Raw genomic sequence first — 25,114 nt, 5'->3', positions numbered from 1 at the left:
CATTGGGTCCCCAGGCCATAGTTTGTAAAGTCTATTACAGGGTGTCCAAAGATTTACTTCCATTGACAAATCACATTAAGCATTTACGCCATGAAAAAGTCAACTGAGTGTAATGTTGAGAGGGAGTGAACTACGTCTGTCCTCAAATGCCCTTGGTATTAAAAATTAAGAGAAAACCCATAAAGCCATTATGTTGTAACATGTAGCGTGACTGCCACCTATAGGTAATAAACTGCAAAACATCCAGAATCAACAACTTTATTCCAAAGGTTAAACTGTTGACAATATACAAGAAATTTACTGATGTCTTCACTGGTCAAAAGGACTCACTTACGCTTTTTGAATGCTGTAATGTAAAAAAGAAACATTAGATTTTGCCCAATGTGACAATGGCAATTATTGCACCATAATCATTTAAAAAATAAATTACTCACCCTTCCTTTTAGTTTTCTTTTTCATGAGCTTCTTCTTCTTCTTGGGTCTGGCATTGTCCCCGTCCTGCAACAGCAAAGCATCGTTAACACCGGGTTTATGTTTCCAGGGCACAGTTATAAAGGAGCAAATAAACCTCAAGCTTCAATGACTTTTCCGCAGCTTCCACCCACTTAATACAGACCCATTACTCTTGCACTCATTAGGAAGTCTTCTGGCAGTAAATTTAGACAGGAAACTGTACCGTGTCCAAGCCAGCCAAGTGTGAAAGTATTGTAGCCCTAGAGCCAATTACACGGCCAAAAATGAGTTACTAAATTATATGTGTGGAAGTACATAAAAGTTGCACATAGCATAACTACAGGAATTACAAGTGATAATCCAATATTTTTATGTGGTCAGCAAAGCAAACATAAAAATTAATGAATCTTCCACTGAGCTAATCGTCAAAACACCAAAATTCTCTTTGATAAGTTGGTACATTGTCTACTACAGTGGTTCTTAAATGTTTCCTGCCCAAGTAACACTGACGATAACATTCAGCAATCTAAGTATCACCACATCTAAACCTGGATTTTAGTCTTAAATTAGGGTTAAATTAGGATCTAAAATGAGACAAAACTAAATAAAACTAAACTAAACTAAAAAGGACCCTGCGTACCACTAAAGGAAGCTACCACACTCTGAGAAACACAAATTAGTAATAGAAGCTTAATTAAGAAGATTCATTTATTAATAAGCACCAAATGGATATCACGCCAAGGAAAGTCAGGCTTAAAACTACTTCAGTTGGTAGCTGGTTCAATTCTGGGACAGTATTTTGGACCATAGTCAGAGAGCAGTGTAACAGAGACAGATCTGTCTTAATTGTATTGTATTGCATTTGACAAAGTTGAATCTGATCGTTCACAAAGGCAAGTTGGTAAAATTGTCTTGCTCAAGGACATGACCAAAATGTAATGGTAGAAAGGATCAGCTAGTTATTCTTTATTTATTTGGGCTACTGTCTCTACTGAAGCATTGTTACATTTCCTTTGTGTATCGGACACTTACCAGGCCGGGCTCTCCTCCTGTTAGCGCTGAGATGTCACTAAAGTGGGTAATACCGCTGAGCTGTCCTGCCATTCCCATCATGCTCCTCTTTCTGGATTTTTTCTGACTCTTTGACACCTGCAGACGAACCATCATTGACTCCTCATAGTTTTTCCTACAAAGAGAAAGAATTCCATTATTTCAGTTCACAACAATCAGACACAACACATAGACTTACTGTATAATACTGTTGCTTTAGTCAAACAATGTAGGCTAATTGATAGGTAATGTAACAGCAACATTTCTTACATACAGTAACATTGTTATTGTTAATGACCCAACGTTCCTGTAGTAAATTATTTAGTGCTTTTATTTGCACTGCATTTTATTCAACAATACACTTGGAAAATACATGAAATATTTATCAGGAAGTCTCTTAACTCTATTGACTAATATAAAGACAAACTGTTGTTTACATAGATTGCAACACTACTGGTGATTGGATCATAACGATAAGACTTGTAGGTAAACAAATTAAGGGCTTGTTCATACACACCGCATCAAAACTGGTACTAAATTTGGACTAAATCCTAAAACTGGACAAGACCAGGACTAGCTTAATTACAAAAAAATCAAATAACTACAGAGTGGTTGGCAGCATTTGTGGATACCCGGCTCACAATTTTTGCAACTATTTTTTTTAAGCTCACTAAGAAGTGCAGCATCTGCAGTTCAAAGGACACAAGAAAGGAACTGTTGGATTTTGTGAAATGAGCTGTTTGTTTTTCCTGTATCCATGCAGACCGTGCAAGAGGCTAACTAGGGAGAAGCTAGCTGTGGACCTTTGAGATGCTACAGACTTTTTAGACCATATGTGGCAGCAAATGTGGCAGCCGACCTTCCAAAAGAAACCTCTCCTGATGATATACTGTATGAGCCGTAATAATTTTATCCAAATACCTGTGCATCTCCTCTCTGCTCTCCTTCTCGCTTTGAAAGTCCTGCCGGTCCCTGATCTCCTCGGGTGCGTCGCTGTATTGTTGTCTGAGTTCCTGGATCACTGAACTCCTCAGAGCCGCACGCTTCAAACGCTCCACCCGCTCTTGCTTCTTGTCCGCCTCCGTAATGTCTCCATCTGACAGAAACATGGCGATTATAAAAAAAAAAAAAACACAGAACATTTTCCTCCCACATTCAATTCGTCATGCTAGAGTTTGAGATTGAGTAATACCTTACAGAATTTTAAGTTAGCCTAATGTAAAACAATGGTGATCTTAAGATGAAATAGTTTTAGTTAAGGTTGGCTGGCACACTGAGCAGTTTTTGTTTTTTGAGCTCAGTTTTTAGCATCATATCATGGACTTTTAACCAACTAACAAGTGCAACATGTGTAATTCAAAGGACACGAGTAAAGGATTGTTGGATTTTGTGAAATAAGCTGTTTGTTTTTCCCCCTATCCATGGAGCAAGAGATAGCTATGGACACAGGAGATGCTACAGGCTTTTTACACCATATGTGGCAGCAAATGTGGTAGATGACCTTCAGAGGATCATCACCAACCGAAACAACAGAGCAGAGTAAGAAGGAGGCCTTTCCTGTTTCCAAGACACAGAGGACGAAGACTTTTGGCCCTTTTCTCTACGTGTTGTTCACATAGGTCCATAAACATGGATGATTTTGTTAATAATAGAGGATTAAATGACAAAAGATACTATTAATGTTACTAGTAATGTCTTACCATAATGCATAGGTGCGATTTTTGGTGGAACGTATTTCTTAGCAGTAGGTTGGCCGGCTTTTTTAGCTGTATCCTTGTCCTCCTCTTCAGATTCAGATTCACTCAGCTGAAATTGCCATGAAAACCGTTTTATCAGCTGTTACACAACTGTCTGTTATAATACAGATGTGAACAATGTAACAAAAAACATGCTTACCTTGCTCTGAAGATTCCCAGGATTAGGGCGTAGTTGTAGAGGATCGTTTTCAGCTATAGTATAAGTATAAATATTAGTGTTTAATGTCATCACACCTTCAGAGTTAAGAAAACCATTTTTAAAATTCTCACCTAGACTGCCAGTTACAGCCGTGCGCACCAATTTATCAATCTGGTATTTTAGTTTATGGTCCAGTGGTCTCATCTTCTCCAGGACCTTACCAAAATAGAAAATGACAAATTCAACAAATTGTCAACCACTAAAATAAAACAAAACCTATTTCAGAACCCTTTCTATTGTTACCGTTCTGACTGTCACTATCCGCTCCAGAGCTTCACTATCTTTGATTTGACCTCCTTCAGTCTTGATGCTGACGAGGTGGGTGAGGTCTTGCAAATAAAACAGCAGAAGGTGGTATCGGAGGTCCAAGAACGACAAACCCTGAATGAGACGAAAGACTTTTAATACTTTTAACAGTAGACAATATATTAGGTTTGACTTTTATTGAGTTTTTATGGTGATTACGCTGATTTAACACACTTGTAATAACACTGACAAACCTTTGAAGTCTTAAAAGATCCATCTTTCACTTTATTTAGAAGATCGCGTACATGACTTGTGACAGACACCACCTAAAGACAAACAGATACATCTATGGGATTAAATATAAAATTATTTGGGCCCTCGTATGCTGTTTATAAATAACGCTATACCTGCTCTGTGAGGTTGTTTAGCAGCTGCACAGCTTTAGGTAGATCACTTTCCACCAAGTCCTAGAAAATACACAAAATATAAAATTAAGAAGCAATGATGTAAGAAATACGAGCTTTAATATGGAGAATACAGATTAGCATGATAGCAAAAAAACTACTTTGTTACCACCTAACAGTCAATCGATAGTAATTATACTTTCATAGACCATTTAAAGCAAGTACCAAACCATAAATAAAACGTATGCAAGCTACGAAACAAAACAAGGAACAGGTTTCAAATCTGAGTAAAAGCTCACAAATCTAGACTCACGTTATCAACAGAGGCAGCCATTTTGACGGCAATGCTTTCAACGGAAGCCGATGTGGCGCAAACAGCCGATTTCGCCACTGCTGAAATAAAACGTCTTATTTTCATAATTAGTCACTTTTAATATGAGATTATAGATTTAAATTAATTTACTAGATAAGATTTTGGAACCGGGGCAGTACTTAAAAACTAAATCTTTCTAGCACGTGGATGGAGGAAATAGCTTGAATTTGGGGTCTTAACTTTTGTCGTTTTAGCAGCAAGGTAATTTTTTCTATCTTTTTTATTCATGTTTATGTTGAATATTTTCTTAGCTGTGTATATGGTGTGGTGCTTTCTCAGTTCCTGGATTTGATTATTACACAATTTGCGGGTCTGTGAAGATGTGAGAGGAGAGGGAGCGATGGGAGGAGAGACACTTGGAGGATGTGTCTGCAGATTACTTACACCTGACTGTCTCACTCAGGATTATTTATTTACACATACTCTTTCAGAGGAGAACAAGTCACGGTAAGACAAACTCTACTACAACTAACAAGACCGTTTTTAGTTGCTTTAGGCTTATATTAGGCTATAGTACACTGTATTGATGTTGTTGTTATTATTTATTTATTTATTTTTAATTGGCCTATGATCTTTACTTTTTACTTTATTTTCTCTCCGCTACAGAGAGCCTATGTTTGAAAAATAAAGACCAATAACCACATAATGGATTAATTAATGTATTTTTGTTTAACAGAAATTGTAAACTGGTTCAATATTCATGGGTTACAGGTTGCTGGTTTAGAAGTTTTGTTTGTTTATTTTCTGTGTTGCCAACAGTGCATGCTCATAGCAATAATGTCCATTAATCATTATTATAAAGAATAAAAAAAATAAAAAAAAGAAAGGTTAAAAAGTTCATTTTAAACATACCAAACAAAAAAGTAACTACCATTTTGAGTTGTTTTTTTGTTTTGTTTGTTTTTTTAACTGATAATTACTATAACAATGGTCTTAATATTTAATCTCACTGAAATCTGTGAATAATATATATAATTATATCTTATTGATGTTTAATTATAATGTAAATGTGTTTCTTCTTTGTCATTTTTAAATTGCTTACATCTTCATTTTGCAGTTTTATGTATTCCATCACAGAATTAGGCTTATGAAATACAACAACAGCAACAACAAAAAGTGACACAACACGCATGTTTTCAACAGAAGTCTGTACATTTTGTATTTGTGTATCTGATTCTAAGATTTACATCATCCCCATGTTTTCTTTGATTTTTTCTTATGTTTATTTTTCTTTAGATGTCCGATTCCAGGGTATCGTCTGTGATCCAGGAGTGGGTGAGCTCGTACCAGGGACCATCGGGGCAGTCTCAGATGGACCTGCTGTATTCCCAAGGGCTCAGGGCAGAGGACAGAATGGTGAATGAGCAGATGATGGGACTGTCCTACCTACCCTACACCTCCACCTGCATCAGTAACACCTCCAACTCTATAACAGGTTCCAGTGAACATCTCCACAGCCCTCAGCCGGTGGGTGCATCTATATATTCAGTTACATATTTAGAAAACATTGTGTTTCTTTCAGCAGATTAAAAAAATTCACCAAGTTAAAAACAATTCGTAATACCCTAAGATTATTGTATTAGCCTGCCTTCACACTCAAGAAAAACAAAATGTAATTTAAAATGTTGATAATTTCATAAAATCCTATGGTAGATGTATACTTTTTTTTAATTTATACTACTGAATATACAAGTAGAGCTTTCTGATTCTCTCTCTCAGGAAACCAAATATTGAAAACCTTGGTCACATTTTTACATTTATTTAAAATATCTTGTATGCTTTTGTGTTGGCAAGAATAAGATGAGTAATATTTTGTCTCAGATTCCAGTCTAAGTTATTGTATTGGCCTGCATATGCCATAGCATATGTATGAGAAAGCATTACTTGAGATTTAATCTTTTCCTTTGAATTTTATGCTAGTAGATTAATTTAGATCTGTATGAATAAATGAAATCTGCCTCTGCTTTTTCCTCACTTGTGTATATTTCCCTATTTATCCCTCTGAATAAGTAGTACATCACTAACTAGCAAGTCATATGAAAAAAGAAACAAGAACAATCTCATTCTCTCTGTTTCCAGGACTTCGCCCAGTTCCTGCACCCCTCACTGCGCCCCCCGATGACCAAGAGGAGCATCAGCAAGGACAGTCCTGAGTACCGACTGAGACGAGAGAGGAACAACATCGCCGTGCGGAAGAGTCGGGACAAAGCGCGGCGTAGGATCCTGATGACCCAACAGAGGGCCCTTCAACTGCAAGACGAGAACCAGAGACTGCAACTCAGGATAGGGCAGCTAACACAAGAGCTGGACACTTTAAAGCATATCCTCTCCCAAAGACACATGCAGGGGCCCGCGGAGGGGCCCGTGGAGACCTCCATCTGAATCTACTGCACCAAATGGACTTGTAAGAAAGAAGGGACAAAAAACAGACATCAGATACCAGACTTTGTGCAAGACTACTTCATCGACGATATAATTAAAACGTGTTTAAAGCCTGTCTATTGTAGCTACTACTAATTTTCATTGGAGGTGTATTGCTGAGTTTCAGTGGGGGCCAATACTGGGACTAGCTAAAATGTATATTGTTAAAGGTGCATTACGTAACTTTTCAGGAGGTAGGATCAGTTACCTGTTTGTCTCCATGGAGATGTTATTGCTTTGCCACTATATAGTATCTTGTATTTTTAAAAATGCCTTGAAAAACTCTCTTTACTCTCTTTTATCTCTTTACGAAGAAAGATAAGTATTTCAAGTAAAGCAATAATATCACCATGGAGACAAGCAGATGGCAAACCCTTCACCAAAAAAGTTACACGGTGCCATTTTTAAATTCATATTTTTATTGTTATATAATGAGTTCTAGTCCCTCAGGTTCTACATTTGTGAATTCACCTGCTGGATACTGTTACTGAGAATACAAAGTTATCAATAGAGAAAACTGTCTGTATGAAATATTGATGTATTTTCCTATCCCCACTACTTGAATGATAGCATCTGTGCAGGTCACCAGCGATTTGATTGAGACATTGCCTAATAATCTACCTTCAAACTTCACAACTTAACTTGGTTGTTTTGTTGCCCAACTCCGTTTCACAACAATGTTTACAGGCAGTCCAAGCCACTTTAACTAACTGTAAAGGGCACTCTTCATTTGTTCAGAAGTAGAATTATATCATCACCATTGTGTAAGTTTTATTATTGAACAAAAAAAAAAAAAAAAAGAAATGCTGGCACGAATTCACTCACAACCTGTTCTCATCTAATAAAAGACAGTCGATTTTTACATAGTACAAGAACATAATTCATCACATGCGTTTAAGTGACCTATAGAAAATGCTTCATGTAACAGTACAGTCTATTATTAAGACTCATTATTATTACTTGGGTTACTTTTACTTCACTGCATCCTTTCTTTGGAGATTCTGCCATTTACCATAAGCTGAAGCCACAGGAGCGGATGTCATACCGGAGACCGTTGTTCACCAGAATTTCCCTTTTGTGAGATGAGCGAGATTTCAACACATCAGGACGGAGATGGAGAGTGCACAGAAGATGGTATCAGTCGTTTTTGGGGCTGCCAGAGCTTTCCTGTGGCAATGATGGCAATGGAGGGACACAGAGATAGTGGACACGACAGGGAGGGGAAGGAGGGCTGAGGGGCAGACAGAGGAGAGGGGAGACTCCAAACCAAATTCAGTGATTATACAATTCAAACATCCTTTAGTTATGACATATGGGGCTTCTTTAGATACCACGACCAACAGACAAAAGTAGAAGACACTGTGCATACGTATGTAAAATGAACACCTCATTCAAAAATAAATCCTCTTTATAACAAGTAAAGTTTTTTGACTTATAAATTAACCAAGACATATGTATTTTGTCCTTTAAAATGTGTACCACTCTGACATTTGGATAATAAAGTTTGTTAAAGTGTTAAACTAGCCTCTTATGGTGTGGTATTGAAAGTAACAATTGTTATAGGAAGACTGAACAGCAATTTCTTTACAAAAATGTGTTTATTGTTAAAGACAATGAATTAGGAGATGTTATTATCTTGTGGATGTGTTTTCACTGCTACTCACTAGCTCATTGTATAGAGCAGTGTTAGAAATTGGCAGGTAAATGCACATAAATAATTTTCATCTTTTTTTAAGCATTAATTAAAAAAAATATATGAAGAAAAGACAACACAATTCTAAGTTAAAATATTTTCAAGAATGGTATAGCCTAGCAGATAATATTAATTTTATGTATGAATAAATTATGATTTGTCTAAGTTTTTCCCTCATGACTTGAATGTGAGAATGTGAGATTGCAGTGATGTAAATAACAATTTACTTAGTTTCACAGAACTTCACCAAACGTTATTTGAAAATACTATAATTATATGTAATTACCAATGCTTTGATCTGCTCCATTAAGCGTGCTTTGTATTACTGAGGCCGTCAAGCCCTGAGCGGCAGAGCTGGGTACTGCCGGTTTATTTTCAAGTACACACACAACTCTGTCCTTTTGAAAGAAAGCCAAAATTTTACTCCTATTATGAAATATTTAGATTGAAGTAACAGTAGAAAACGTTTTGGTTACTTCTCCCGCTGTGAGTCTTCTATATTAATAAAAACCTTTGTTGACAATATTAAATCATTTGAACATTTGTGTTTCCTGCACCTCTCATTCAGATACAATTTAGTTTTGTTCATTTTCATGATCCATCTTTTAAAATGCCTCCAAATACATGAACTTAATTATAAATCTTATGTTAACTTCAGACTCTTTGTTACTCTTTGTTAGAAACTCCATAATACTTCTGGGGTAACTTCTTGATCCACTACTTTGTACTTCTACTTGAGTAATATTATTTTTTGTAACAGTACTCTTACTTAAGTACTTTTGTTAGCTACTTTACTCTGCTCACCTCCGTTGAATCGGTTCTTGTGTGTGAAGGTGTCTGTTGAAATGTCCCAGCATCATGTGGGGCAATCTGTGGTCCTGGGACTGCAACATCTGAAGTGAAGAAAGACTGTATTTCACCCTAAAATCTATAGTTACTCAACAACAAACAAGAGACCGCAGAAAACCATAGAACCAATGATTATGTTATAAATGTTTTGTCAGAGGTACAGAGGGGCTGTGTCCACTCCTGAAATAGGGAAGTTCATCTCGACTTTCTTGCCAAAATGCCTCTTCTGTTCCCATGGTCATCACATATTAAAGATTCTACACAGATATTACACAAAATTGTCTCTTGTGAACTTAAAGTCATGTTATGATGTCGCTATCTCATCAAAAACATACCTGGAGCTTTGTTTTGTTTAATTTAGTAATCCTGTATTATTAGTGTGTCGACATCTCCAAAGCTCAACATGCTCTGTTCCAACTTGTGATGTCATGAAGCGATAATTTTCAGCTACCTTTTACCTTTAGTTGAGTAGAGATCGCCAGTTCCTGGGCTGGTCACCCAAATGATTCTAGTGAAGGCGTGTGGAGTTTAAAAACACAGTGGTGCACTTCCTGTACTTCCACATGGCATAACAAGGTGGAACAGTGTTTTCAGTTTGAGAGAAGAACTCTAAATTTGCAGGATTTTGTGTGTTAAACATGTGAGAATGAAACAAAACACAACTCCATGTATATATGTTTATGATGAGGAAACAACATTACAACATGGATCAGAAAAAAGTGTAATATGGGCCCATTAAATAGCCAGTTTTGTGTGTTTGTGTGTTTAAATGCTGTTTTTTTGTGTTCAAATAGCCAACAAAATTACTGTTTCGTTACACTTTGACAGTATCTGATTTAAGTTTCCACAATTGTATTCAAGTAGTGATGATTTTGTTTTGTTTCAGCTCATTTGTTTTGCTGTCATGTAATTCTTGTGAACCTGGAGGGCCACCGTATAAAGAAAAATCGAAGTAGAAATGCATTGGATGGGTTATTGGATTGAGTTGGGTAAGATTCTCTTCAGCCCTTTAACCTTGTATACGGCTGTGGTGCAAGATATCACAGTTGGCCATTTTAAATACACAGATTGAATCTTGATGCATAAAAGGGAAGTGACAGTTGATAGTAACGTATAGCCAACTCCCTATGTACCTATGTATGCAATCTGTATATGGGGAAGAAATTAAAAACTGACATTTAGCCATATATAGCACAGATGACGAAATGTTATTACCAAACAAAAGCATAAAACAGAAATACAGTTTACATTCACGGGCACTTCAACAGTTGTGTCTGTTTGCTTAAGCTGTATGCAATCATTTTTAAGATAAGTAAATGGAGCCAACTCTTTCTGAATCTGTTTGCAGCAGATGTCATCAATATTCCCTGAGGGTGTGATGCTACCTGATAGGACTGCTCTGTCTGAAGCTCTGTTACTCAAATTAGACTTTATCTGAGCTTTTTTTTTAACACAATCTGACCAGAAAGAGCTGACTTAGTTGGAGCTACAAGTGTTATGTTTGTGCGCTTAAACAATTCTCCCACCCCTAAAATTACAGTCACAAGCTAAAATCAAACTCCTTAAGGTTTGTTTTGATCACAGGTTCCCGAAAATGTGTTGTTTAACTTCATTTTTTTCCCCTTGAGTTTTCAGATTATATTAAAACATTTTTGGCAGTTTTTGCTAATGTGTGCATTGTGTCACCGTGGTAACTATTGAACATTCAGCCCATAGAGACACATTTAGAATACCCCAAGCATGACGTAACTACAAATTAGCAATAAAGTACCAAATTTTAAACCTTTACCCACATTGCTGGATCTTGCTCAAAGAAACTTACAGATCATAGTATCTTTTTTTTTTTTTAATAAACCACAGTTATATGTAATTAAAAATAATAATTCATAATAATTCATAAAGCACTGACAAGGGCCTAAGACAGATTTCTTCAGCCTACCTACCTAATCCCTAAACATGACAGTTTCCACAGTGCTGCACAGACAAATTATAACAATGAGTGGCAGTAAATGATAAATAAATAAATAAATAAATAAATAAGACACAGAGGACCACACAACTCACGCAGTGTTAAAAGCCAGAGAGTAAAAGTGGATCTTAAGCCAAGTTACACGTTAGATCTGTGAAGAGGAGACCCTGCTCATGGCTTTTTTTTTCTTTTTTCTCCAACACCCTTACAACACCTGTAATTTAATAAACACAAGATAGATACATTTGATGCTGTACTGTCTTTCAGGCAAAACAATCAAATCCACCAGAAAAGTTACACAATGCAGCTTTAAACTCGCCTGTCGCTCAGATTCAGGTTGCAGGAGCCTGTCTCTTGTGAACATTTGATTAATGGCTCCATCATGTGGCGCGAGGGCAGAACGAGAAAATGACCTAGAGAGATAGAAAAAAACTCAGATGTCTCACTCTGACTCTCATTACTAGAGTTAAACCTGTTTCAAATACCTTCTGGAAGTGTAAATTACTTTATAAAAAATAAATAAATAAATACACGTGACAAACTTAGGGTGACCAGATTTTCAACATAAAAACTGGGACACTCCTAGTTTGGATTGGTTGGTAATAATAAAATTGTGGAACGAGTGCGTAATTAAGGATAATTGTTCTGCACTTGGCACTAATGTGAGTCAGTATAGTCACATTTTCTCTGTGTTTTTATCATTTTTAAGCAGTTTTTCTGTATTTTACCTTAACAAATGACAATATATGCCTCTCTTTAATGTTGGTAGGAGTCAGATTGGTCAAACATAGGGACATTTCTTGTTTAAAACTGGGTCAAATCAGTGGTTTTGGATAAATGTGCTGGAGCAAGGGACACGGGCCTCAAAACTGGGACTGTCCCGGGTCAATATAGGGTCTGGTCACTCTACCTTTGACACACCTGAAGGATACGCATGAATAAGACAACTATATATATAAATAAAGTTATATAAGCAAAAAATCTAAAATAAAAGTGTTGAGTAAGAAAACCCTTTATTTATCATAACCATGGCGTCATTGTTCCGAAGACACATCCAGACACACCTCTCTTCTCCACAGACACGATCTTGGACTCGGTCGTGCTTTGACGGTGAGAGCCGATTCTTCTCGAAGTGAGACACCGGCGACAGTGTTGCTTTCTCTCCTCTTTTAACCCGCATTTCCCCGTCGCAGTTTTCCCCATCAGCTTTCGGACAGGCGACGCTTTCCCCTTTAAGGCCACGCTGGCGACTATCATGATTTATTTATGTATTCCGTGTGATGTCGGCGAGCAGAAACTTGGAGTCGACTGAACCGCTGGTGAGAACAGCAGAGGAGCATCCACCGTGTGACTGCCTCCCCTGGCTCTACCATCCTCTCATCTTTTGGCAGGGCGCTTGCTAATTCATACACGAGTACTTATCAGAGCTGGTACGATACTTCTTTGTGTCCGACATGTCTTTTTATAATGGAATAACATAAGGATAGCGACGCGCGCAAAGGACTAGAGCGCAAAAGGGAATGCAGCTAGACCACTTCGCACTACGCAATGTTTTGGATATTTAGCACCCAAAGCCAGCAGTAGGAGACTTCACGCTCAATTTAAGGGGTAAGTAACAGTTTGTGTAGCTGTGGTACGTGATCATTTGCGTGTGTTGTCGCTATTTGGGCAGGTGGATGAGGAGACTCTTCACTTTGTAGCCGCTCTCTACAATTTTCATCTGAGCTTTTGTGTCTGCTCCACGTTGGCTGGCAGATTGTTACGTCCCTTCCTCGCCCTTTACCCTCCTCGTGTATAAAAGCACTTCTTATGTAATCCCGTGGGACTCGTTTTTTCCAAGACTTCCTGACCATAGGAAAACACGCCGATCCAAGCTGCTGCTATAGGAAGAGCCATGTGCAGCCGACTCAGACAGGAGGGAGGGAGGCTGCTAAAGGCACAGCTTGTCCACATTCCTGCTCTCAGCTGTGAACAGCACTGGAGGAGGCTAGTTAAACAGGATCAGACTGCTTTTTGACATATTTTGTGTTATAATTTAAAGATCATAGTTCATTTTATTTTGCCAGTAGCCACGTGTCAGTTTCAAACACGTTTGTCACCCATCGACATAGGCCTCCTTGACCTATTATTAATTACTGTATTTTGTAATCATCTTTAGGAAATATGTAGTAGTGTCTATAATGCATTTTACAACGCCCAAAATATCTTCTTAGATCACCACAATTGTGATGTATAGCAAGTTGATATAGTTTTCTATTGTGAAACTAATGAAACTTTGTGAATGGGTAGCTTTCTTCCATGTGTAATAAGACATTTGATACAATAGATCTCTCTTTTAGAATCTTTATTACATTATAGCCTGTGTCTGTGTAAGTTGACCTTAGGGCCAACACTCATAAAATGCAAATTTTACACTTTAATGCGTAAAAAACCTTCACCAACCAGATGACCTGCCCTCAAAGCAGTGATACAGGGTGTTACAAATCACAGCCATAAGAACTCTTTATATAGGATTAACATGTGATAGGCTGTTTCATTGGGCTTACAAGGCTTTTAGTGTAATGAGCTATTTATACGGTTTATAAAATACCTTTTAAAAACATTTTGTCTCTTGTAGTACATAGTTGTCATTACTTCACAGTCAACTACTGCAAGTGGATACTAAATATAACAACTAAAGTAAGCTTATCTTTTATCTTCAGGTATTTGGTATCTTGAACAAGCAAAGTTGAAAAAACAAACATAAAAACCAAAACAGCCTGTTACTTTGTCCAAATCGATAAGAAGTGTTACTCAACTGTTCTTTAAACTTTGCACAGTTTTAAGATTGCTTAGTGACATCTTTGACACGTGTTCTTCTTGTCTTCCACAGAGCTCGCCCTCGCCTAGACCTACCTCACCTGTTGCCATGACATCACCAGACTCCCCTCCGCTGGTGTCCCCCTCACCATGCCCCCCTCCTCCCCCGTCTCTCCCCTCCTCTCCTGTCCCATCATCCCCAGCTCCATCCTCCTCGTCCCTGCCCCTCCCACCCGCTCTGCCCCCTACTGGCGAGGTCATGGTTCTCGCTTTAGGACGAAAAAAGCAGCGGGTTCTCATCGCTCTCTCCATTTTACCGAACTTGTTCCTGGCGTTTCTTCTCAATTCGGATGGGTTGATAACTCTCTCCCCTCCTCACCACTGTCGCCTGCCCATGTCCTCTTCTTCTCCGGAGATCCTGAACGCGTCTCTGCCCTGGGTGAAGGGGGACCGGCCCGGAGACAGCGGCGGGCCTTCACAGTGTAAACAGTTCACCAACAGTAGCCGCGCCGCCATCGTGGATTGTGAGAACGGATGGGACTACAACGTCACAGAAGGACTCAAGAACAATATAGTGACTGAGGTAAACACAACCCCATGTTTAGATATACATTTAGTAACTTTTAGTCCTGGTTTAGTCCGGCTGTAGATCTGATCGAGTGCGGGTTTGATGCAGTTTTATTTCATGTTAATGTTCTGGCTTTGTCACAGCTTAGTCCTGGTTTAGTTCAAAAGTAGACCTAGTTGGGTCATGGGTTAGTCTTACCTGGCCAGACAGAACCACATGCTTTGGCAAAATTTTACAAAGATGAGTGGATCTGGAGCTGTATCCTTTCTCCCTGATTTAAGAGGGAGTGATTGACACATGGATTTACTGAATAGATAAAAAACAAAACATGCAAGCTTACACATGAAAAAGCAGAAAAATCTACATAAAGGACTGAGAAACAGTGCTGTTTTTACAGAATCAACAATCAAAGCACCAAACTACTTCTTATCTCAGGGAAAAGTTATATATGAGAATTTTTCAACCGGAGATGTCTTCTACATTTGAGAGACACGTGCTGTAAATTAGCAGCTGTGGTTGGATTGTCTTATGTTAGGACGGAGGATTTTCAGCCTCTATTGTCCGGTTCTAGTCCCTTCTGGATGCAAACAAAAGGTAGAAAGGACTGGCTGGACAGGCACCTGGTTGAGTCTGACTGTAGACCTGAGTCCTGGTGTGATGCAGTTTTATTTCATGTTAAAGTTATGGCTTTGTCATAGCTTAGTCCTGGTTTGGTTCAAAAGTAGACCTGGTTGGGCCCTTGTTTTCTCCTGGTTTGCTCCTGATTTATAAAATTTTTGTCCTATGATTAGTTCTAGTTTAATCGTAGTTGGTTTAATCAGATTTTAGACCTGGTCAAGTCCTGATTATTGCAATTTTTGTCCATGTTTAAGTACTGGTATTGTCTCAGCGTGGTCCTGGTTTGGTCTATAGTTTTGCCTTGCTTTAGTCTTATATTTTTAATCACATATTTCTACCAATTTGCATCCGTCGCTTTGTTGAATTCACTTAGAAGTTTTCCTGAAATAGCACTGATTTTTGCATAACCAGCCTAAACCTAAACCTCATTTAACTTTATATAACACCCCAAGCACTATACACGTAAGTAATTGTTCTCAAACTATCCTTCAAGCTTTAGTTAATTCATAGTTTTGGTTGTAGTTGAAATCTCCAATAACAAAACTATTGTTCTGGTTGGGATCAACAAACACTGGCATTGTCAAGTAAACCCCATAACAACCTCTTATGTTTTTGATTCTTACCAGGTCTACTCTTTAAAACATGTCTAGATATGTTAAAATTACTTGAATTTAGAATAGTTTCTCTTTCTGGTAATGATAAAAATGTTGTGAACACAATTTTCAAAGTTCCTATTATGAAATTCTTTACTTTATGAAAAAAAAAACTGAACAAAACTGAACTAAACCTCTAAAAATATCCAAGCACTATTTACAAATCTACTAAAATAACCCGAGTCAGGTGTAAGGTGCAGATTTCTACCTTTAGGGAATTCTGCACAAGTTATTGAGATCTCCTAAAAATATTTTCTCTGGTGTTATTTTAAGCCAAACATTTGTCATCTGAGGAAGGTAGCTACAAAAAGACATAGACTGGGTTAATTGTGAATATGCCTGTAGTGCAATTTGTTGGAGTATTTGAGAATGGGAAGATTATTTTCCTGTCACTGATTAAGAAAATAATAATTGGAGAAGAACTTAAGTACAGAGCAGTGGGCGTACATGCCATTAGCGGATGAAAACTGGAGTTGATCAGCAATATGGCGTCTTGAAAATAAGCGATTAAAGATTGCTCAAACATGCACGAATTACTCCAAATACAACTCCGAGAGGTTAAATGAGAAGGGTATTATGCATAATAGGTCTGCTTTAAGGGTTTGAAGTAAAACAGGGCTTGGAGGGAGTTTGTAGTAAATTTATATTACCTAATTTGCGGAAAATAATCAGTCAGCCCAAAAATATCAGCAGTGTTTATCGGTAATCAGCTCCTCTGGAAAATATCAGTCAATCTCTATTTTTATCCTTCTGAGTTTACTAATTTCTTACCAAGGGGCAAAGTAAATTAGACTATAGAGCTCCACTGTACAATTTTGTATTAAAGGGCACATGTTACACTATAATGTTTCCTCATCAAAACCCTACCAGGACAGGAGTTGTGTTTTATTTCATTTACACATGTTTAACACACACGCCCTGCACATATAGGCTGAATTATCTCAAACAGAAAACACTGTACTAAGGCCCCGTCCACACTAGTACGTATTCAAATAGTTTTTTGCGGATGCAGTGTACTTCCACACTAATCCGAATGAAAATGGCTCCAGAGACAGAACAATCTGGTGCCGCGAACTCCCACGAATTCATCTGAGTAAGGATCTGATCTGACACTGTGTAGACGCCTGAAAACGCTGATACGCTAATGTAGGCCTATGCACCGCGAAGTAGCTAATTCACCACCAAAACGCTAAGAGCCTAGAATATATGTCCATTCATATATACAGTCTATGTGTATGACCTGCAGACGTATAATCTCTAAAAAGTTTAACATGAACCATTTCCAACGCGACAGAAGCACAGAACAGACTCACCACTAGAAGAACACCCCTCTGTGACAGAAAAAACACATATAACACATATAATCCACTGAGTCATGTCCTTTAGTCCGACAGAAGCTGAACCACATCAGCAGCACAATAGTGAGCTGTTTTGAGCGCTAAATTTATGCAAATTAGCCATGTGGTTTTGAGTTTCGTTTCTGTAAAACATAAACAAATATGCTCAAAGCTGTGTGGATAAGGAAGGATTGTGGACACAGAAACAATGTGTGTGGACGCAGATCGTTTCCTATATGGTGATACACGGATTCGTTTCAGTGTAAGCGGGATCTAAATGTAAAAGGTAGATATTAATCTGAAAACTACCTCCATATGACATCTCAAGGGAATTTTGAGCTTTGGAGATGTAGACAGACTAATAATAAAGGATTACTCAGACATGTGTGGATGAAACGAAACACATCTCCAGGTATGTTTTGTCAATTTGACATAATACAGAACTTTAAATGCAAGCACTGTCAACTTTGCGTGAGGTGTAATTTAAAAAGCAAAGCCAGTGAAACATCATTTTACCGAGACCAGCCCATGAAAATCTTTGGGTTGTCCCGGTAACAACCAACTTGTGCCAGTTTTTTTCCACTTGGTCTGGTGGTTGCCGTGGGAGACACACCCAGTGCTCCCAGCCCCAGCTGATGTCAGGCTTTTGGTTATCCACCCACCAATAAAATACAGTGTCTAGCTGCAACTGTACTTAGGCTAAAACAGGAGAAATCTAGAAATAATGAAGGATTTTGCTGTAGATTGGGTCCATTCCTTCATTACTGCTGTGCTGAGCGGGCAGGCTGTGTGCAGGAAGCAGGAAGCTCACTGATCAATAAATAGTCAACACCAGGTTTTAGTCAATGTCCTGATGCTGTGGCTAAGAACGCTAATAGCTAATCAAGCAACATCCATTCTGGCTTTAGCTGATCACACAATTTCCACAAATGCTCAGGATGAAGTGAGCCAATTTAAAATAGGGTTGAGAAAAAATCGATACCTGCATAATGATTCATATAAAATCAATTATTGAAACTAGATCCTCATTTGTAAAAGTATTGACAATGAAAAAAGAATGCATTTATATAATCTGGACCTTTCCTTTGTTGCTTTTGGTGGTCATGATCTTGAACTAGTGTAAGACTTGCCTGGGATACACACTACTTCAATACTATGAAGGTGTGAGTCTGTAAATCTCCCCGTTTTCAAATGGGTGTTATTTTTTTTTATTTATTTATTTATTTATTTATTTCATTCATAAAGCATAAAAAGACATCTACAGTGTCACAACATCAAACACACAAGAAATGAATGAAAAGGAGCAGAAAGAAGAAAAAAAATCTTATGTTATCTGCCCCCCTTTCCTTTTTCAAGACAAAACATCAACACTGATCGTCACTAAACATTCCTTATCAGTTCAGGCACAATTACTGATCAATTGCAAACAGTAAATCTTCATTATTATACACAACTTAGTTTTCTTTTTCATACAGACACAGTGCATTCGATTTTATATGTTTTTTAAATGTCATCATTGTACTTGATTCTTTTATTTCTTTGTCAAGACTATTCCATAAGTGAACTCCTTTCACAGCGACACTTCGCTCCATAACCTTGGTTCTGAATCTGGGTTTTTTAAACATGTAGGTTCCTTTTAAATTGTAGTGGCTTGTTCTCATCTCAAACAGTTTTTGAATATTTACAGGTAATAAATTACACTTTGCTTTATACATGACTTTGAGGAGACTTAAGTCAACAATATCCTGCATTTTCAACACTTTAAGTTGAACAAATATTGGGTTGGATGGCTCTCTACAATGACTGCTGGTGATAATTCTCAATTGACAGATGGATTAGCCAATCAGGGACATGCATTGTCTGTCTGTGTATAAAGTAATAAAGGAAGAAAATATCACAGGCGACTGAAAAACATCTCTGCAGGATTAATGAGCGAAGCACTATAATCTATTAATCTGAGGCGAGATAAATTAGATTTTATTTGTAAATCATGAGTGACCAATGAGCTTCTTTGTTTCATATGCATCACTGAAAAAAATACAAATCTGATTGCACGATCAAGATTGGCCGGGCGTGAGACGTGACAGAGGGCGTGGGGACCAGACTCATATCAATCTGCATAAAAATAAAGGAGATATCATTCTAGATTTGCCAAGTATAAGACCAAAATCCTAATTGAGTGCATTTTTATTTTAAATAATTGTCAAAATAGATGATATAGTGTGGTATTTTGCATGCTATTGAACTCAAGTTTAAAATTGTAGTCCTGTGAAAAGGCTAATTTATAATAATAAAACATAGTTGACTGTGCATTGTAATGCAATGGACCATGTCATTCTTGCCACTTCCAAAATGATTCTAAAAGTAGCATAATAATGTTTCACAGTCCTTAGTGTATAATGCTTAATGTTACCATGAGACCTAGTTTGGTGTAACCAAGAGGTTTTACCCAGTTCTACCAGAATTATAAGCTTTATTAGAGCATCTGTTGACAATTTAAAATGTTATAAATGCCTTATATTTATATTTACAAACAAGCTCCACACCACTAGATTGTAATTGCTTTTATGACAAATGAACCACCCTGTTACTCAGACGGGCAAAGGTCACAGAACATGTTTTCACCACAAAAACATTCAGACTGATAATAATTAACAATATAGTGGAGTGTAGTTGAGATATATTTGAGTATTGATTTCTTGAGAGATCTGGAGAGGGCCACACCTCTCCACCTTTGGGCAGGGTTTGGATTGCACCAGTAAACACACCTGCTGTTTGTCCACTTCGGTCGATTGGGTAATGAAATATTAAAGTGATATGACTGGGTCCAACTAGAGTGCCAGTATTATTCAGACAAAGCACGTACACCCCTAAAAAGACTATAGTTTATTGCAATTTATTACATACACAAGTTTGTAAAAGCAAGTAATGTATTAAATTATTTAGAATAGGACATTTTACAGTGGAAAGTGACATTTCAGTGAACTAATATTGAAGCTCATCACAGGAATATAATATAACAGATGACCAAAACACATCTATGGCAATCTAAAAGATAACTCAGACTAAACCAGTAATTTTATTTTTTAAACCAGATCAAAACCAAGACCAAATCAAATTTCCTGTAAGCTTAAATTAACTAATTATGGGAAAAGACTTTAGAGCACCACTGAGAAAGACCATTTATCACTGTTGGATCTTTAGTTATGTAAAACAGCTGTTGTGCGTCAAATCCTGTTTGTGAGTGTCTTGCTCAGAGGCCGATCTCCACTCACCAAACCAGTCTGTCCTGTAATGCTCTGTTTTGTACTTTGGCCTTTTCCTGCCTCTTTCCAGTGTTGTGGTTCTGCGAATGCATTAAGCAGAAGTGTCATAATTAAATGTTGCACTAAGAAACATTGCTCAAGGAAGATATTATTACCTTAACTAGAATTGTTCACATTATGGCATTAAATTCATCTAAATGTAGCGTTTATTAATTATAGATGTTTTTAATTGCTTAAAAATAGCAATAGCAAAGAGCATGCATGCATACTATGAGCAGGCTCACCTTTCCACAAACCTGACCTGGCATGGTAGCATCACCTACCTGTCTCCATGGAGAAAAGTTACATGGTGCATGTTTAAAATGTTGTGTTTCATGAAATATAAATGATTTTAATTTGAGTTAGATTAGATTAGTTGTTTCAATTAAGATGTTAGGACTAAATGTGTGTGTAAAAGTGTTCTTAAGTAAATAGTACTAAGTCCCTAAATCTGGGTATTGTTATTTGAATAGTTTAAAGGTGCACTGCGTAACATTTCTAGTGGAGGGTCTGCTACTTGCTCGTCTCCATAAAAATGTTATTGCTTTGTCCATAATGTTCCACAGATCAGATCTGTGAAGGGTCACCCCATTTAGTTAAGATTATGGTGGTATACATTATTTTAATGTGGATTTAATATGATTAACCGAGATTCAGGGGCAGGACCACACCTCAACCACACTCTTTTCCTCACCAGCGAACCACAGCTCACTTCAACCCACCTCTAATTTCCCAGAAGCCTATATGTAGCAGCCTTTCCCATTATCCCAGTTTGTCTTGGCTAACTCGACCCCACCCTCCCACCCTCTATCTTGTTCGTCTTTCAGACATAAGACGCCTGCGAGGGGGGTCCCGTTCCAGCTGGGCCAATTGAAGATCGAGATGGAGCCCCCATTCTCTGATTCTCAACCCAGCCATCTCTGCCCCGCCTCGCACATTCATCATCAAACTTCTTCTTCACACAATGTTGTTTTTGGCGTGGTACTACCTAGTGAACTGAATAATTTAGTCTCATTCAATTTACTGCCTATATTTAATCTTGAAGCAGTAATTTTTGACCAGTATAGCATCTTTTATATGATGATATATTGAGCAACAAAGTACTATTTTGTTGTGCAAATATATAGTCCAGGTTGTTTTTAGACTATGGGGGAGAATTTAAGACTATGGGGGGCCATTAGTCTGATTCATGAGACGGTTTCTATGATGTGAAACCCTTCTGACCTCGCAGTATTAGGATTTGTTCGCTCAACAGTAGACGGGTACTTTTTTTATTTAACCAGTCGCTGCTATTTGGTCGTGACGAATGTAATGCACCACTAATGGGGCTAACTGGTTTATTAAGCTTTTCCCAAATCCCGTAGGAAGAAGGGCAATAACGTCTTTCCCCTTGATAAAATTCACTGAACATTTTCTTTGTTCCGGCTTTAAATCCTCGATTTTGTGAAACGTTACCAACACTGAATGTGTGGCTCTTCGCTGATTGGCTGGTGCACGAAGTTGCACTTCTGGGGTTCTTGCGAACCGTCTAGTGTATTCCGATTCCTGATGCCATAGTCTCTTCTATCACTGGGGAAACACTGAATGTAATACCATGGAACATTCCAGGCAAAACAATAACATCTCCATGGAAGTGCAGGTGATGCACCCTTCACCCGAACAGCTACACAGTGCACCTTTAAGTGGCTTTATTCAGTGCTAATTTAGTACTTGTGTAGTCCTGGTTTGAGGTGGAGAATGTGAAATATGTGTTGGATAAATCGCAGCACATTTTTTTCATTCCTACCCGGGACCTCCCTGGAGTCTAGAGCAGCAGGACCAATGATGTCACCATTTCCCTCTCAGCGCTCCCATTAAACACTGTTCATTTCATTTGCGCGCCTAGTACTTCCTCATCTGCGTCACTAAAATAATTTTGCTGTGGGCAGTGGCAGACAGAGCAGTTCGCCCCCCTCAGCTCTTCAAACGCAGTGTCTGGGTTTGATGTGATTAAAACTCATGATTTGAACAGATGTACATGTCCCCAGTGCTCTCTCTGTTAGAGCAGTTAGCAGTTTGTTTATTCCCACAATAGAAAGGCATGTGACCTGGCTGTCTTTGTAGAGGAGTGAGAAGTCAAAGTAAGAGTAGTGATAGTGTTTGGTTAAAGGGCTGCTTTTTTCTGATCTATGTTATGATGTTGTTTGCGCATAAAAAGCTGGAGCTGTGTTTTGTTTCATTCACATGCTTTTAACACACAAACCCTGCATATTTATACTTTCTCTCAAACTGTAAACACTGGGCCCCACCTTCTGTTGTCATGTGGTGGAAGTGCTTCATTGTGTTTTTAAACCACGTACACCGTCACTAGAATAATTTGGATTATTTCAGCCCTGGAATTGCCATCTCTACTAAAGAAAAGGTAAAAAAGTAACTGTTAACTTGAAAAGTACCACGGCGTGACATCGCAAGGTGGAGCAGAGCATTTTAAGCTTTGGAAATGTAGACAGACTAATAATAAAGAGTTACTCAAACATATGAATGAAACAAAACACAACTCTGGGTATGTTTTTGAGGCGGTAACAGCATTATAACATGGCTTAGAACTCACACAAGAGTCATTTTTGTGCAACTTCGGCCCTTTAAATAAAATACATTCTCCAAATGATCTGATTTTAAGTTTGATGGGGCCATTTATCTTTCTTTACACTGCATTGCACTTCACAGTTGCTCCCACTCAGACTCAGAGATTTCTTGACCTACTTTTGATGTAAGTGGTATTGATTTTCCTGAGACAGCGTTTCAGAGTAATCCAATGGCACATGCCGCAGGTACAGTGCGTGGGTGGGCACAGAGTAGAGGAGGGGCTTTTTTTGCATAGGGACTACGGACACTTAAAATAGGATTCACAGTTTGGTGTGAATTGAGTTTGACCTCTCATCTGACCTTTAAGTGTGCCTGTCTTTTATTATTACCCCAAAGTGTGTTTAAGGAGACATTTAACAAGTATTTTGGCAGAAGTTAAACCTACTTCCATTAAGGCAGATTGAATTTTTGGACAGGCATTGCGATTGCATTTAGATTTATGCTTTATGTCTTTTTTTATTTTATCTTTTTAAAGGGCCCATATGAGAATATTTTCAATGCTATGTTATAATGTTTCTTTGTCACAAACATATTTGAAATTGTGTTTTGATTCATTCACGCATTTAACACACAAACCCTGCGTGATAAGATTGAGTTCTTCTCTCAAACTGTAAACATTTGTGATGTCATGTGGTAATACAAGAAATGCACCACTGTGTTTTTAAACTCCCCACACTTTCACTAGAATAATTTTGACAATTTTGACCGACCCTGGAATTAACTAAAGGTAAATGGTAGCTGTTAACTTGAAAACTACCGCTTCATGATCTCACAAAGGTGGAACAGAGCATTTTGAGGTTTGGAGATGTGAACAATAATAATAAGGGTTACTCAAACATGTGTGTATGAAACAATACACAACTGCAGGTATATTTTCGATGAGGTAACAGCATTATAACATGGCTTAAAGCTCACCAGAGGTAATTTTGCGTAATATAGGACCTTTAAGAATAAGCTCTTGTTCTATCCACATCTGGAAGCACATTTGGGTAAAGACTGAACTATGAATTGATAAACTAATAAAAGCTATGTTATCATACCAGAACATGTTTGTAGAGATCTAAACAGACAGATGAGAGGCAGTTCTCTGGAGAGGATCCCATAAATTGGCTGAATAAATGCAGCCTTTTGCAGTTTGCTAATTGTGACCTTCTAAATTGCAGTTTCAATGCTATTTTGTTGAATTTTGCAGCACTCATTTACATAATTATGTATTAATCAATATTGTCTTCTTGTGTGTGTTGTACAGTGGGACCTGGTGTGTGCGCAGTACTGGCTGGTTCCAGTGGAGGAGGTGTGCTTCATTCTGGGCGTCCTGACCGGGTGCCTTGGTCTCGGTTATACTGCAGACAGGTAAGGCAATGTCACCTGAGCTGTTCATGAAGTTTATAGATGGTAATACTAACCCTGTCACCTGAGGTCAATGTAAACATCTATGTTATATTTACATATCTAGTACACCACAACTTTTGTAATAGTCTACGTATCTTTAAAGGTTCTATATTGCACAAAAGTGACTCATGAGCTTTAAGCCATGTTAGAAAGTTGTTACATCATCAAAACTATACCTGGAGTTGTGTTTTGTTTCATCTGCACAGGTTTGAGTAATCATGTATTATTAGTCTGTCTACATCTCCAAAACTCAAAATGCTCTGCTCCACTTTGTGATGTCATGTAGTTGTAGTTTTCAAGTTAACAGCTACTTTTTGTCTTTTTATTATCCAAATGATTCTAGTGAACGTGTATGGACTTTAAAAACATAGTGGAGCACTTCCTGTATTACCACATGACATCA

The 25,114-nt window shown here is 37.9% G+C and overlaps 3 protein-coding genes across 4 annotated transcripts in view; 2 read left to right on the top strand and 1 right to left on the bottom strand.

The window, feature by feature from the left end:
* Window positions 1–244: 244 nt before the first annotated feature.
* On the bottom strand, window positions 245–4,470 carry ngdn (neuroguidin, EIF4E binding protein). The gene is made up of 11 exons (XM_020931540.2): window positions 4,423–4,470; window positions 4,113–4,172; window positions 3,960–4,031; window positions 3,703–3,840; window positions 3,531–3,615; window positions 3,400–3,452; window positions 3,204–3,309; window positions 2,425–2,599; window positions 1,486–1,639; window positions 435–498; window positions 245–346 (listed from the first exon to the last, which is right to left on the bottom strand). The coding sequence occupies exons 1-11, from the start codon at window positions 4,441–4,443 to the stop codon at window positions 327–329; spliced, it is 948 nt and encodes a 315-aa protein (XP_020787199.2). The 5' UTR covers window positions 4,444–4,470; the 3' UTR covers window positions 245–326.
* A 299-nt stretch (window positions 4,471–4,769) lies between these two features.
* cebp1 (CCAAT/enhancer binding protein (C/EBP) 1) lies at window positions 4,770–6,979 on the top strand. Of its 2 annotated transcripts, none has more exons than XM_020931557.2 (3): window positions 4,770–4,929; window positions 5,719–5,949; window positions 6,562–6,979. In XM_020931557.2, the coding sequence occupies exons 2-3, from the start codon at window positions 5,719–5,721 to the stop codon at window positions 6,862–6,864; spliced, it is 534 nt and encodes a 177-aa protein (XP_020787216.1). In that variant the 5' UTR covers window positions 4,770–4,929; the 3' UTR covers window positions 6,865–6,979. The 2 variants fall into 2 exon arrangements, with proteins under 2 accessions (XP_020787216.1, XP_055007166.1); XM_055151191.1 differs by lacking the exon at window positions 4,770–4,929 and adding an exon at window positions 4,941–5,627.
* A 5,557-nt stretch (window positions 6,980–12,536) lies between these two features.
* Window positions 12,537–25,114, top strand: part of slc22a17 (solute carrier family 22 member 17) — a 32,949-nt gene continuing 20,371 nt past the window's right edge. Inside the window, exons 1-3 of the mRNA XM_020931554.2 lie at window positions 12,537–13,022; window positions 14,287–14,796; window positions 24,569–24,672. Coding sequence (XP_020787213.1) covers window positions 14,323–14,796; window positions 24,569–24,672 — 578 coding nt within the window. The 5' untranslated portion in view covers window positions 12,537–13,022; window positions 14,287–14,322. The remainder of the gene's footprint in view (window positions 13,023–14,286; window positions 14,797–24,568; window positions 24,673–25,114) is intronic.

Source organism: Boleophthalmus pectinirostris, unplaced genomic scaffold, assembly GCF_026225935.1.
Source record: "Boleophthalmus pectinirostris isolate CB_2022bp ecotype Guang Dong unplaced genomic scaffold, ASM2622593v1 HiC_scaffold_15, whole genome shotgun sequence".
In the NCBI taxonomy this organism is placed as follows: Eukaryota; Metazoa; Chordata; class Actinopteri; order Gobiiformes; family Gobiidae; genus Boleophthalmus; species Boleophthalmus pectinirostris.
Note: the sequence above shows the minus strand (reverse complement) of the source record. Positions and strands in the feature narration are given on the sequence as shown.